Source organism: Podarcis filfolensis (assembly GCF_964270895.1).
Source record: "Podarcis filfolensis genome assembly, chromosome: 7".
Taxonomy (NCBI): Eukaryota; Metazoa; Chordata; class Lepidosauria; order Squamata; family Lacertidae; genus Podarcis; species Podarcis filfolensis.
Window position 1 is genome coordinate 23766479 of NC_139603.1, and position 13034 is coordinate 23779512.

Consider the following 13034-nt stretch of genomic DNA (forward strand, 5'->3'; position numbering starts at 1 on the left):
AAGAGAGTCTTCAGTCAATGGGGCTTCTCTCACTTGTTGCTTGGGACATTGGAGCAAAACACGCCATAAGAAAACGAGAATAGCCACCCCCCACCCCCATTGCCAAGGGTCAGCAAACATTTTCAGCAGGGGGCCAGTCCACTGTTCCTCAGACCTTGTGGGGGGCTGGACTATATTTTGAAAAATAATAATGAATGAATTCCTATGCCCCACAAATAACCCATTCTAAATAAAAGCACACATTCTACTCATGTAAAAACACCAGGCAGGCTCCACAAATAACCCAGAGGTGCATTTTAAATAAAAGGACACATTCTACTCATGTAAAAACATGCTGATTCCCAGACCGTCCACGGGCCGGATTTAGAAGGCAACTAGGCCGGATCTGGCCCCCGGGCCTTAGTTTGCCTACCCATGCCCCATGCGCTAGGATAGTTCAATGGCCTTTGGGCCCTAGTGCTTGCCCTTAGAGTTCCAACGTCTTTCTCACACTTAAATAATACCACATCAATCTGCTCTTCCACTCCCAACCTGGGTTTGTATCAAACCTAGAAAGCTGATGATGATCAACGTAGACAGTGCTAAGATGGACCGATGATCCGGCTTGCTTTAAGGCACGTTCTGGGAAAATGACTACCAGGTTTGTGCAAATAACACACTGGAGGTGTGGACAGGAGCCACACGCAGCACCTGAGCAGTTCCTCAAAGGCTTAAGATCATACCGACACAGAAAGCGCCATGGTGTGTCAGATCAAGTTTCACTGAGTCCGGCATTGTTTTCAAAAACCCCAGAATCTGATGCTCTCAGAGGCATCTGTTTGGCTACTGCGATAACCGGATGCTGACTCTGGCGGGCTTTGGCCTGATCCAGCAGGCCTCTTCTTTTGCTTCTGTCAGACCCAGGGCAATCCGCCAGAAATTGACCATTGGTCCAGAAGCTCAGCCTTCTGTAGAGCTGGCTGATGAACTGATAAATTGGCATTCAGATTGGGACACCCGTTTCGGGCCATTTGAGCTGGCAATACATTAAAGGTAAAGGTAAAGGGACCCCTGACCATTAGGTCCAGTCGTGGCCGACTCTGGGGTTGCGGCACTCATCTCGCTTTATTGGCCAAGGGAGCCGGCGTACAGCTTCCAGGTCATGTGGCCAGCACGACTAAGCTGCTTCTGGCGAACCAGAGCAGCGCACGGAAATGCCGTTTACCTTCCCGCTGGAGTGGTACCTATTTATCTACTTGCACTTTGACGTGCTTTCGAACTGCTAGGTTGGCAGGAGCAGGGACCGGCCTGCAAACGCTGTCCGCACCTTTGAGGAAGCCCCATATGCTCCTTGCATGAGACGGAGCAGTATGGGGCTCGCTCAGCTGAAGGCCGCCCCCACAACTGAGCAGTTTAATGAAGCCCCTCCAGTTTGCATGAGCCAGAGCAATATCGGGCAATGTATTTTGGTTGCTTCTTGCTCCCCTAAAGTGGGGAAGAAGAGGCAGCCAGGATACACTCCAGACATCATGATATATCGGCATATCACACTATTAAGCTGCTGATATATCACAATGTCGAAAACCAGATATCGCCCAGCCCTAGTCTTCTGTCTCTTGGGTCTGTTGTTGTTGTTGAAAAAAAGGAAAACCTGTATCTGGAAATCTGTGGCAGAGACCATGGGGCATAGGAAAGGAATAAATTAAAACCCAAGGGTCTAAATTGTTTTGGAAACAAAGCAATGATGCATTGACGCTGTGCTATTTGCAAAGAACCGTGGCATATTTTCCAACAGCCTCTTCAGCCTACGGTTCAGGGTTCAAGTCTGAGCAAAGGCAACAGCAACGTAAAGAAACAAAACATGGTATATGGACACATAGAGAAATTAGGATGGAAATAAAATAAAATAAAATAAAATAAAATTAAAAAAATAGCAGCATACTTCTCTTTGCACAAGTTTCTGCTTATCCGCTTGTTTCACTTTGGGGCTGTTAGCCAGCAGGTGGCGCAATTTCACATAACTCTTCCAGAGTTTTTGGTATCTGAAAATTAAAATTAAAATAAAAGGGAAGTTGGATGGGAGATAAATCAGTCTTGATCCGTTTCCTTTTTGTTTTTAGTTAAGACGGCTGCCTAGTAATTCTCAGGTTCATACCGGAAAGAAATCCTTTCCTATCCTTATATGGAAACTGGCATTATCTTGAAAAGAGAGCATAGCCAACATTTCGCAGCTAAACAAAGGCTGACGGGCCTTGTTTCTTTACAATTGGAAGAGCGCATCATTGCTTGGACCACAGCCTATGGACTCGGGCCTTTGGAATGCTCCCAATACCAGGTTTTTTTCCTTTACTTGAGACAGTGTCTACGTGAGGCGAACTACGAGGAGTTGCAGGAAGAATCAAGGTGGTGGGAGATCTGCTATAACAAAATGCAGCAGTGATGGGTAAAAGCTTGAATGGTAATGGGTAAAAATTTGGGCAGCCATTAGAAAATTTTACAGAGGATAAGGCTATCAATGGCTACCAGGATGGCCTCAGTATTAGGACTGGGCGATATATCACCTCAAACCAGGTTGAAGTCCCTATCGTGATATCAGTTTCGTAGTTTTTGACCTGGCAATATATTGTGAATCAGGATGTGTGTGCGCTATGCAAAAATCACAATGTGGGGGGGAAGGTGAAGCCAGCCAATGCCTCTGCATAGCTCCATCCTTATTTTAGACATTGTGATATATCAGTATATCACAATGTTTAGCTGGGGATATGTCACGAAGTTGAAAACCAGCTCCTTATTTCAAATATTGTGATATATCAGCATATTGCAATGTTTGGCTGGTGATATCTCACAAAGCTGAAAACCAGCTCCATCCTTATTTCAGACATTTTGATATATCAGTATATATCAGCTGGTGATATCTCACAGTTGAAAACCAGATATTGTCTAGCCCTACTGTTCACCTGTAGAGTTGTTCCATCATTATTTCAGACATTGTGATATATCGGTGCATCGTGATGCTTAGCTGGTGATATATCGCAAAGTTGAAAACCAGATCTTGACCAGCCCTACTTGGTATACCAGTTTCTGGGGAACACAATGAAAAGAGAGTGCTCATGTCCCAGTCATGGACATGCCAAAGGCGACTGCTTGGGCCCATGTGAGAGCAGAAGGAAATGGTTCTTAAGACAATAATAGTGAATGGACAGCCCAACATTTCACAGATTACTCCCCAGGGAACCAAACAATGTTAATGATCCATCATGCAATGCACAAAACATAAGGGAATTGAGTCTTTAGGGAACCCACAGAAATTAAGAGAGGGGAAATTGGCGCTGGTTCAAGATAAATGGTCTACGGTTTACAATATAAGGATTTCATTTTAAAAGGCATGCATGCTTTTGAAACAAAATTAAAGGAATGCAGAAAGCAAAACCTTTTCACTTAAGGGGGGAAAGAAAGCATTTCAGAGTCCAGAATTTTACTGTGCAGCGCAGAACAATGACTGATTTTTGCTCCCCCACCCTTTCCCTCTATTCTCCAGAGTACTATCACAGTGGGTGTTTGTAACTGCTTTAACAGAAGCAGTTGCTTCTTGCACCTGCCCATCAAGAGCAAGGCTGTTAAGACTGCATTCAGCCCCAGGCTTGACAATAATTGCTTACTGTGGGTCTCCAGCATAACTGAGTTGAGCAGGTCGTATTCCAAAGTGGACAATAATGGGGAAAGTAATCACATCAGGGTTGAACTGCTCACGATCCAATTGATCAATGCGAACCGAGCTGGGCTTCTGGAGCAAGCGGAGGGAAAAGATCAAACAATTAAATTTAGGTAACAGTGGCTCTATCGCAGGCATATATAACTTTCCAAAAATGGACTCTCCGCAGAGGAAGAGCCGGCCCCGAAGACAGCAGCTTCCACTGTCTCGCCTCCACTTGGCAAACGAATCTGAGAGCCAACCGTGGTTTCAAATCCTCATGAAACGAGAAGTCAAGCCAGCTGTGGCTAAGGGAGGAGGGAGCACGTGCTCCTGATTCGTTAACCACTGAACGGACCTGTTATGGACTAGCGGGGAAGAGAGAGTTAAATGACCACACCTAGGCTCATACGAAATGCAGCCATCTTGCTAGCTGAAGGATTTCTGTGCATGCAACAGGACTTTCCTCCAGTGACGTAGCGTGGGTTGCTGGAGCCTGGGGCTGCACAGAGCAAGGTGGTGGGAGGGCGGGGAACGCATGCACATTCAACCGCCTAATGATGACCGCGTCACCCAGGAGATCACAGCCACAGAGATAAGAAGAGTTGTTCCATTGTCTAGAGAGGTCACTCCCTGGTTCTCAGGGAGAAGCCGTTTTCAAGGGAGCCCAACAACGGAAGTGCGCAGCTCTATCGAGGCAGCACCGGGGGTTGGAACTTTGCGCCCCCTAAGAATTTTGCGCCCAAGGCAACCACCACTCTGCCCCTCCCCACGTTACACCAATGTTTTCCCCTGCCTCCTCCCCCCCCCCATATGTACCACATCCTTCCCAAATCAAGAGGATGGGTGTGCAAGTTGAAAGACTATCTCGCTCTGCATGGGATACAATAAGATGCACACCACAGACGACGATTTTCCCACTTAGAACTTCCCTGGAGTTAAAAGAAAAGTCGAGAGACAACAGGAAAACTGTCTACCAATGATTGATTCCACTGTTTACGCTGCACATCTAAGTGTTTAAAGCGAGAGTGAATTGCTAAGGGTTCGTTACAGCTAAAAGGAGAGATATAACTGAGGAAATAAATCCATCACACAAAAATACCACGCTCCGTTCAGCTTTTCCTCGCGCCACCAACCCAAACTCTAGAGCGACAAGGTAGCCAACGAAAGGGGTGTGCACAGAAGCACTGTTCAAAGTGTGTGAAGGACTTCACAGAATTTAAAGGTATTCTAAAAAATTTAAAAGGTTAGGTACTGCAAGACGTCCCTTCTCCTTCCTGAGCTTGTTTAGCCTTCGCTCAGATATAAAGAAACAGAACCCCCCCCCCCAATATCTCTCTTGCTATTTATTACCGGCAGGAATTAAAATGTGCCCTTGTCATGGAAGGAACGAGAAAGAGGGGAAACAAGCAAACTGTGGCCATTCTTCTCCTTCCTCCTCGACTTATTACTGACAAAGAAAGCTGTAACTACAAAACACACCAATAAAACAGCTCTCTCATAAGCCTCTCCTGATCTTTCCCTATTGTGCCGAATGAGAGCTTTATTGCTGAGCTCCACAATCGCAAGGCGAAACTTTCAACGGCAAAACCCAGGACATTCCTATCATTCCAAAAAAAGAAAAAAGAAAAAGAAAAAAATATGCGGCTATTGTGCAGCATTACAATGGACACCAAGCCCAATCTCTATAGAATAAAGCAAGCAGAATTGTGTGTACATCTGCGTGTACATCTGCTTCCTGGAGGACTTGTGGCATCCCTATGCAGTGTTGTTGGAGAAGGAGATGGGGAGGACGACAGTGTGGACAACTTTAGTGACACCCAAGACACTAAAACCTTAGGTGCCAGGCAAAAACGTTCCTTTATAACCAGGCCTTTGGTTGATTTGATTGACATCCTATGCCTAAACTGTGGGGGGGGGGTTGGGGGGGATATTGGGTTGTTGTTTTTATTTAGATTATATATTTTGTGGTTTTGTATTTTGATTTTGTTCTGTGAACTGCCCTGAAAGCTCCAGGTATAGGGCGGTATACAAATCCAATTAATAATAATAATAGTAATAATAATAATAATAATAATAATAATAATAATAATAATAATAATAATAATAATACAGTCGTACCTTGGATCCCGAATCCCTTGGCTCCCAAACAATCGAAACTTGGAAGCGAGTGTTCCGGTTTTCCCTCACTGTGATAAGTGAGGTTACAGGGAATCAGGCAGAGGGCCTTCTCGGTAGTGGCGCCCGCCCTGTGGAACACCCTCCCACCAGATGTCAAAGAAATAAACAACTATCTGACTTTTAGAAGATATCTGAAGGCAACTCTGTTTAGGGAAGTTTTTAATATTTGATGTTTTATCGTGTTTTTAATATTCTGTTGGAAGCCGCACAGAGTGGCTGGGGAAACCCAGCCAGATGGGTGGGGGAATAAATAAATTATTAGTATTTTATTATTATTATTAGCATCATCATCATCATCATCATCATCATTATTTGCACCCACGGATGCTGTGTTGGCTTACGACCCTAGATTACTACCTTTTGTTGTCCTGCAATCATCACTGCTTCTTAATGTTTCGTTGTCCCTAAGATGGCCAAACAATGCACTGCTTTTGGGCAGCTGGCCTAGGCCGCAAACAAAATAAATCAACAGATTGGGAGAGATGGAATTGATTGTGGTTCGGGGTTTGGGCACAGCACAAGAAAACTCAGTCTGAGAACATTTGCAGTACCATGCCAGGGCTGGTGACTATCATCCCCTTGCATTCCTCGGCATATTTCTGCCACTCCAGCTCCTCCCATTGTAGCATATTGGCAATCTCCTCTTCTGGCACCAGCGGCTTATTGCAGCGTAACAAATACAGCAGAATCTGGTGCATGGACAGCACTTCTTTCCCTCCATCTTCAAAGAAAAAAGAAGAGAAGAAGAAGAAGAAGAGTTTCGATTTGATATCCCGCTTTATCACTACCCTAAGGAGTCTCAAAGTGGCTAACATTCTCCTTTCCCTTCCTCCCCCACAACAAACACTCTGTGAGGTGAGTGGGGCTGAGAGACTTCAGAGAAGTGTGACTAGCCCAAGGTCACCCAGCAGCTGCATGTGGAGGAGCGGGGAAGCGAACCTGGTTCCCCAGATTACAAATCTACCGCTCCTAACCACTACACCACACTGGCTCTGATCCCAAACACTGTTTCTAGAAAAAGCAGAAGTAGGCGTCAAAAGGAGCAGTCTGGGTCGCAAATGACTCTAACAAAAGGCAACGGCTCCAATCCCAAACATCTCCTATTCATTGGGATTTATTCCGAGGTTGGCGGGGTTAGGATTGCAGACTGTAGATGGATACAAGGCCATCGGCACATTCAGAAATTGGTGGGAATTAACTGGAGGCTCTGGTCTGACAGACACTTTTTTTTTCTAGAACGCAACAGACTCACAAACTTACCAGAGTCCTTGCAGGCTCCCAAATGCCTTTTTGTTGGGGCTACCAGCAGTTTGAACCTTAGGTGAGACTGTCAATCTGACCACCATGCATTATTATAAGTTTGGTGCGAATTCTTTCACACTGCTCAGCTGGGCGTGGCACGGATGGCCACTTTCGATTTAAAATGCGCAGGGAGTACAAAGAGAAACGTGTCAGCTGCCAGCTTGAAATTCTGCTTTCAAGGTTGGGGGTATCACTTTGCGACAGGTCACCGACACACTGATTCACAAAACCAAGGGTCAAGGAGTAACTGTGTTAAAGGTAAAGGTACCCCTGCCCGTACGGGCCAGTCGTGTCTGACTCAGTCGTGCGTGCTCATCTCGCTCTAGAGGCCGTGAGCCGGCGCCGTCCGAAGACACTTCCGGATCACGTGGCCGGCACGACGAAGCTGCAGCTGGCGAGCCAGCACCAGAGCAGCACACGGAAACGCCGTTTACCTTCCCGCTATAAAGCGGTCCCTATTTATCTACTTGCACTTAAGAGTGCTTTCGAAATGCTAGGTGGGCAGGAGCTGGGACCGAAAGACGGGAGCTCACCCCACCGCAGGGATTCGAACCGCCGACCATACGATCGGCAAGTCCTAGGCACTGAGGTTTTACCCACAGCGCCACCCGCATCTCTCTGTGTTAAATGAGCCCAATTTTAAGAGTACTTTCTAACTACGGCACTTGATTACAGTCATAGCTTGGATCCTGAACGCCTTGGTACTCAGACGTTTTGGCTCCCGAACACCGCAAACCTGGAAGCGAGTGTTCCAGTTTGCGAATGTTCTTTGGAACCTGAACATCCAACGGGGTTCCGCTGCTTCCGATTGGCTGCAGGAGCTGAGCTTTGGTTTCCGAACGTTTTGGAAGTCGAATGGACTTCTGGAACGGATCCTGTTCGACTTCCAAGGTACGACTGTATTGGGAATGTGCAACATTGGTCATACCAAGAGTGGTACCAAAGCAATCAAAGGACCTAAGTGAAGACATTTCCTTTTTATTTGTTGGTATGAAGGAACCTATTGTGCCAACTTCCTGCCTGCAGTCTGACGACATGATACAGTGCAGGTACACAGGTCTGACCATCTCAGCAAGAGCTGGGCCAGTACCTGGCTGCCGTACCAGTAACAACAAAAAACTTACCTGGAAGAAACCTGACAAAACGAGGCATGAAATGAAACCGGGGGCAGGAAGCATCGTTGTTTTCTAACGAAGGGCCTTCAACGAGAAATTAGAAGCAATTCAAAACACAAGCAACACATTTCACTAGTCTCCATCTTTGGTATTCTATTTTTTAAAAATATATATCTCTATTAATTTAAAATAAATACATTTATTAAAAAAACAGATGTACATATAAGTAAGCAAACATACAATCAAACAAACAAATAACAGAAAAATCAAACAAGCCACCACACTATAAGATACAAGAAGATTAATATAATTATCATCATATATACTCCTGATATTGAACACAATTATAAAACTTACAGAGAAGAAATTTAAAACTGACTTCCAATTAATCTCACTGTACTTTATCTATCCATTACTTTATACTGCACAGTTACATATTTCTTATATAATTTCTTTTTACCTCCCTACTAACTTTTATTTATACAATACAGGGATCAGTCTAACTCTGCCACGATGTTTCCTTTTATTCCATAGTTTTCTAAATATTCTTAAAGATTCCCCAATCCTTATAGACTTTGGTATTCTAAAAAAAATAAAAGTTTATACAGAGCTGGGCATATTCCACGACTGCGCTGCAAATGCAACTGTTTGGTATTTAGGGTGGATAGTTAATTAAAAACAAAGCAAACTTCTAGGCCTCATAGGTTAAGATAGGATTAAAAGTGGGTGGGATTCCTGTTTGCCTTAAAATTCAGCACATGGCTCAGAGGTATTTTCTGAGGCTGTGGTGCAGGCTCCTTCCCATATTTAGTTTATCCATGCAACTTTGCTTCATTTCTGCAGGTCAGGCGGATTTTTCTCAGCACACAATTGGCTGGCCTGGAGCAGTACACACAACGCAAGGCATATACCTGCTGTCTTCCTATGTTATAATTCTCATTAAAATCTCCATCCTCCTCCGCCAGCCAGGATATGTAAGGCACAATCCTCTACTGCAGATCCGCAATGACAGATACACCAACCAAACACCTGAAATACACCAGAGGAGCCTTGGGGGCAATGAAGACACACTGGTGGGAAGGCTGGAACCGACTAAAGTCAGGAATATTATTTGTTCACAGACTTCCTCCATGTTTTGGTGGCATACGGGTATTTTCCCCAGCAGCCCCAGATTGGATGCCACTGGTGGCGTTTCATGATACAGTGGTACCTCTGGTTATGTACTTAATTTGTTCCAGAGGTCCGTTCTTAACCTGAAACTGTTCTTAACCTGAGGTACCACTTTAGCTAATGGGGCCTCCTGCTGCTACTGCACCGCTGGAGCACGATTCCTGTTCTCATCCTGAAGCAAAGTTCTTAACCTGAGGTACCACTTTAGCTAATGGGGCCTCCCACTGCGCATCGCGCCACTGGAGCACGATTTCTGTTCTCATCCTGAAGCAAAGTTCTTAACCCGAGGTACTATTTCTGGGTTGGCGGAGTCTGTAACCTGAAGTGTATGTAACCTGAAGCGTATGTAACCCGAGGTACCAGTGTATTACACTATTATAATGAGCGTACAAGATAGCACCGTCGGAATGTGCCTTTCCGATTTTGTAAAAAAGAAGAAGGAAGGAAATAAATCTCATCATCATTCATTCTCACTCGGAGCTAGGGAACGTATTTTAGAAAACCAAGGTAAGCACACAAGCAGAACCCTCAAACTCATCAGCCTTTCTACATTACAAAGCCTGCATTTCCTTAAACCAAGTCTTCGGAGGCATATCAAACTCCACAAGAAGCCTGTATATCTCAGCTCAAGATTCTTCTGAGAAGCCCTTGGCTTTTAAAAACAAATTCTTCCTCAAGGCTCAATTGGGGGGGGGGGGAGAGAGAGAGAGAGAGAGAGCATGGATGCTTTCATTTTGACTGCACCACAATCCGAGGATGATTTCAAGCCCCCCAAAAAAGGACAGCTTGCCACCTACGACGTTTGCTACAATTTTTATTGCATCGCGCCACAGCCACATGCTCCTGTCTTCTATAAGCTGCACGGCGCCAACGTTTTTGCCTGGAGCTACGATCACAACTCATTGTGCACACCTTACGGTAATTAAAATCTCAGACGCACGCATCCCCCAAGAAACAAAGTCACGGAGAACAAGCAAGATTTACTATAAATTTGTTGCGGTGCTCAGTGCTCCAGCCAACCCGTGCCTTCTCTCAGGCTATGCCATTTCATATTCCAACCCCAAAGAAACATTATGGTGCTGGAGGAGACTCTTGAGGGTCCCATGGACTGCAAAAAGTTCAAACCTATCCATTCTTAAGGAAATCAGCCCTGAGTGCTCACTGGAAGGACAGATCGTGAAGCTGAGGCTCCAATACTTTGGCCACCTCATGGGAAGAGAAGACTCCCTGGAAAAGACCCTGATGTTGGGAAAGATGGAGGGCACAAGAAGAAGGGGACGACAGAGGACGAGATGGTTGGACAGTGTTCTCGAAGCTACCAGCATGAGTTTGACCAAACTGCGGGAGGCAGTAGAAGACAGGAGTGCCTGGCGTGCTCTGGTCCATGGGGTCACGAAGTCGGACACGACTAAACGACTAAACAACAACAACAACAAGCATGCCCAGTTTCCATTAAGCTGACTTTTCCTTTGGAGAGATGCCTGTTTTTTTTCCTGCTTCTGCAAGCCTTGAGAATCTACCAACCATGCCCGGACCTCCATGCAGTCTCTTGGTAGCTCCAATTTGGCAACAAAGCCATCCTAACACATCGCTTGAGTTCACTATCAGGACATACGATGATTTACAAAAGATAGGCGAGCGTTGTTGCTTTTTAACTTCATAAGCCCAGCTTGTTAAGTACAGCATTCTCTCATACACCAAAGAAATGTCCTGGCGTATGTTTCGGTAAATATGAGCAATGAGATTTGTGTGTCGCTCAGTCACACCCAATGGTGTGTGAGATTCTGACCACCGGGACAAGTACTGAAAGAACACTCTGAAATACCTTTTGGGTTTTCATTTTATCCCCTGCTCTCATCCACAAACACATTCTCAAACTCAAAAGTTACCGGTAAGATTCCAGTCATAGAGTTCCAGGATATCTTTAAACAGGTAGGAAGAGAACAGCTCGAGTCCTCGCACGCAAAAATTCTGGAAAAGGAAAAGGAGCCAATGTTAATGTCAATGATCAATGTATGAGCAACATACATACCTCAACAATGTGGTTGGCGAGATTACAGGATATAATTTGGCAATAGCTCCTGTGGTTGCTGCTTTAGGCATACTTGACAAGTTAACGCCAATCAGGTTCATAAAATACACGGAGGTCCTGCGTTCTGAACACTCGTTATGCAGAAACACATTTATCCAAACGCGACGAATTAGTACCCAAACCTTGCTATGCAAACTACAGATTCAGGTATCTGTAACAGAGAGCTTTTTTCCTTTTTTTTACTTCCTGGTTTGCCTTTTGCTGGGTGGCTGAGGGTTTTCAGAAGGTTTTCTTGCTTTCTGGGCTCCAAATTCCTTGTTTGAGAATGCATTAGAAATTTCCCCATAAGGATCAATGGAAGTTGTTGGTTTGTTACACTTGACGCTCACCTAACAGACGAGGGAATGCATTGTGTTCGGATGGCAGGATGTTATTACATATTATTATAATATGTAAATTATAGCACATACACTAGTAAAAAGAAACCTGGGCTGGGGTAGGGGGGGAGACCCACAAGTCCCATTATGGTGGAAAGAATCTAAAGCACAGGATTTTAATGTGTAACTTAACTACTTCTTCTTCTTCTTCTTCTTCTTTTTCTTCTTCTTCTTAATTTATTTATATCCCGCCCATCTGGCCCAGTTGTTGTTGTTGTTGTTGTTGTTAATGTTATTATTATTATTACTATACATTCGGGGGGCGGGTTCCTTACTAAAAGCCTAAATCTAGACCGGAAGCAAAAATTATGAGCTCAGGGCTACGCCATAACTTACGGAGTGCCAACAGCCTTTCACTTGAATAAGCAGAAGAGATGATATATGTGGAAAGGAGGACCTCTCCCATAATTCTCGGAGGCTGCCGCGTTCTAGCTAAAAAGCTGATAAATCACTGCTGTCGTCGTAACAAGGCGTTTTCGCAGTCACTAATCAGCACCTCACAAACTGGGGATTATTGTCCTTACGAACGGGCCGGGGAAGGAAATAAATAAAAGCAAAAACCCATGCGCTGATCTAGAAATAAAGCGTTTTTCATTAAAACAGCGTCTTTCCCCATGCGACGGGTGTGCCACTCCGAAACAAAAATACGAACAAAGGGAGGGTTACAGATAACACGCACATATCCAAAGGCCGCCATCCTGAAAGTTTGAAGAAGAGGCGGTCTCAGAGGGTACGCGCCTGATTTAAAGATGCGAGGCAGGGGCGAGAACCTTCTTCTTCAGCTCGAAGGCGACATTTCCTTCTGGGCTACCTGCCAGGGGCCGCATGGCAGTGATGGGCGGAGCCAGAAGCCAAAGTGGGTGGAGCCATGCATGTAAATTTCAACCCCTCTCCTGAATTTTCCCCATCACTCTTTCCACCCTACTTAACTAGATACCTACGCATGTTTCTCAGGCAAATGGGGAAAACGGCTATCTTTAACACGCTTCGGAGCTTGTTAAAGGTACCTTGGCTTTGTGGAAACAATTAACCCCCTTGGGAAAGGTTGTGGAGGAAAGGGGTCAAGTTCACTGCATGCACGGTGTTAAAGGAAAATGTTATGAAAATGATGTATAGATGGTACTTAA

The 13034-nt window shown here is 45.0% G+C and overlaps 1 protein-coding gene across 2 annotated transcripts in view; it reads right to left on the reverse strand.

Moving 5' to 3' along the window:
• Window positions 1-13034, reverse strand: part of DROSHA (drosha ribonuclease III) — an 81167-nt gene that overhangs the window by 51610 nt on the left and 16523 nt on the right. For both annotated transcript variants that reach the window (XM_083623700.1, XM_083623699.1), the window contains exons 11-15: window positions 11328-11409; window positions 8278-8352; window positions 6403-6572; window positions 3639-3763; window positions 1922-2021 (exon numbers count right to left, since the gene is read on the reverse strand). In XM_083623700.1, the coding sequence (XP_083479826.1) occupies window positions 1922-2021; window positions 3639-3763; window positions 6403-6572; window positions 8278-8352; window positions 11328-11409 (552 nt within the window). The remainder of the gene's footprint in view (window positions 1-1921; window positions 2022-3638; window positions 3764-6402; window positions 6573-8277; window positions 8353-11327; window positions 11410-13034) is intronic.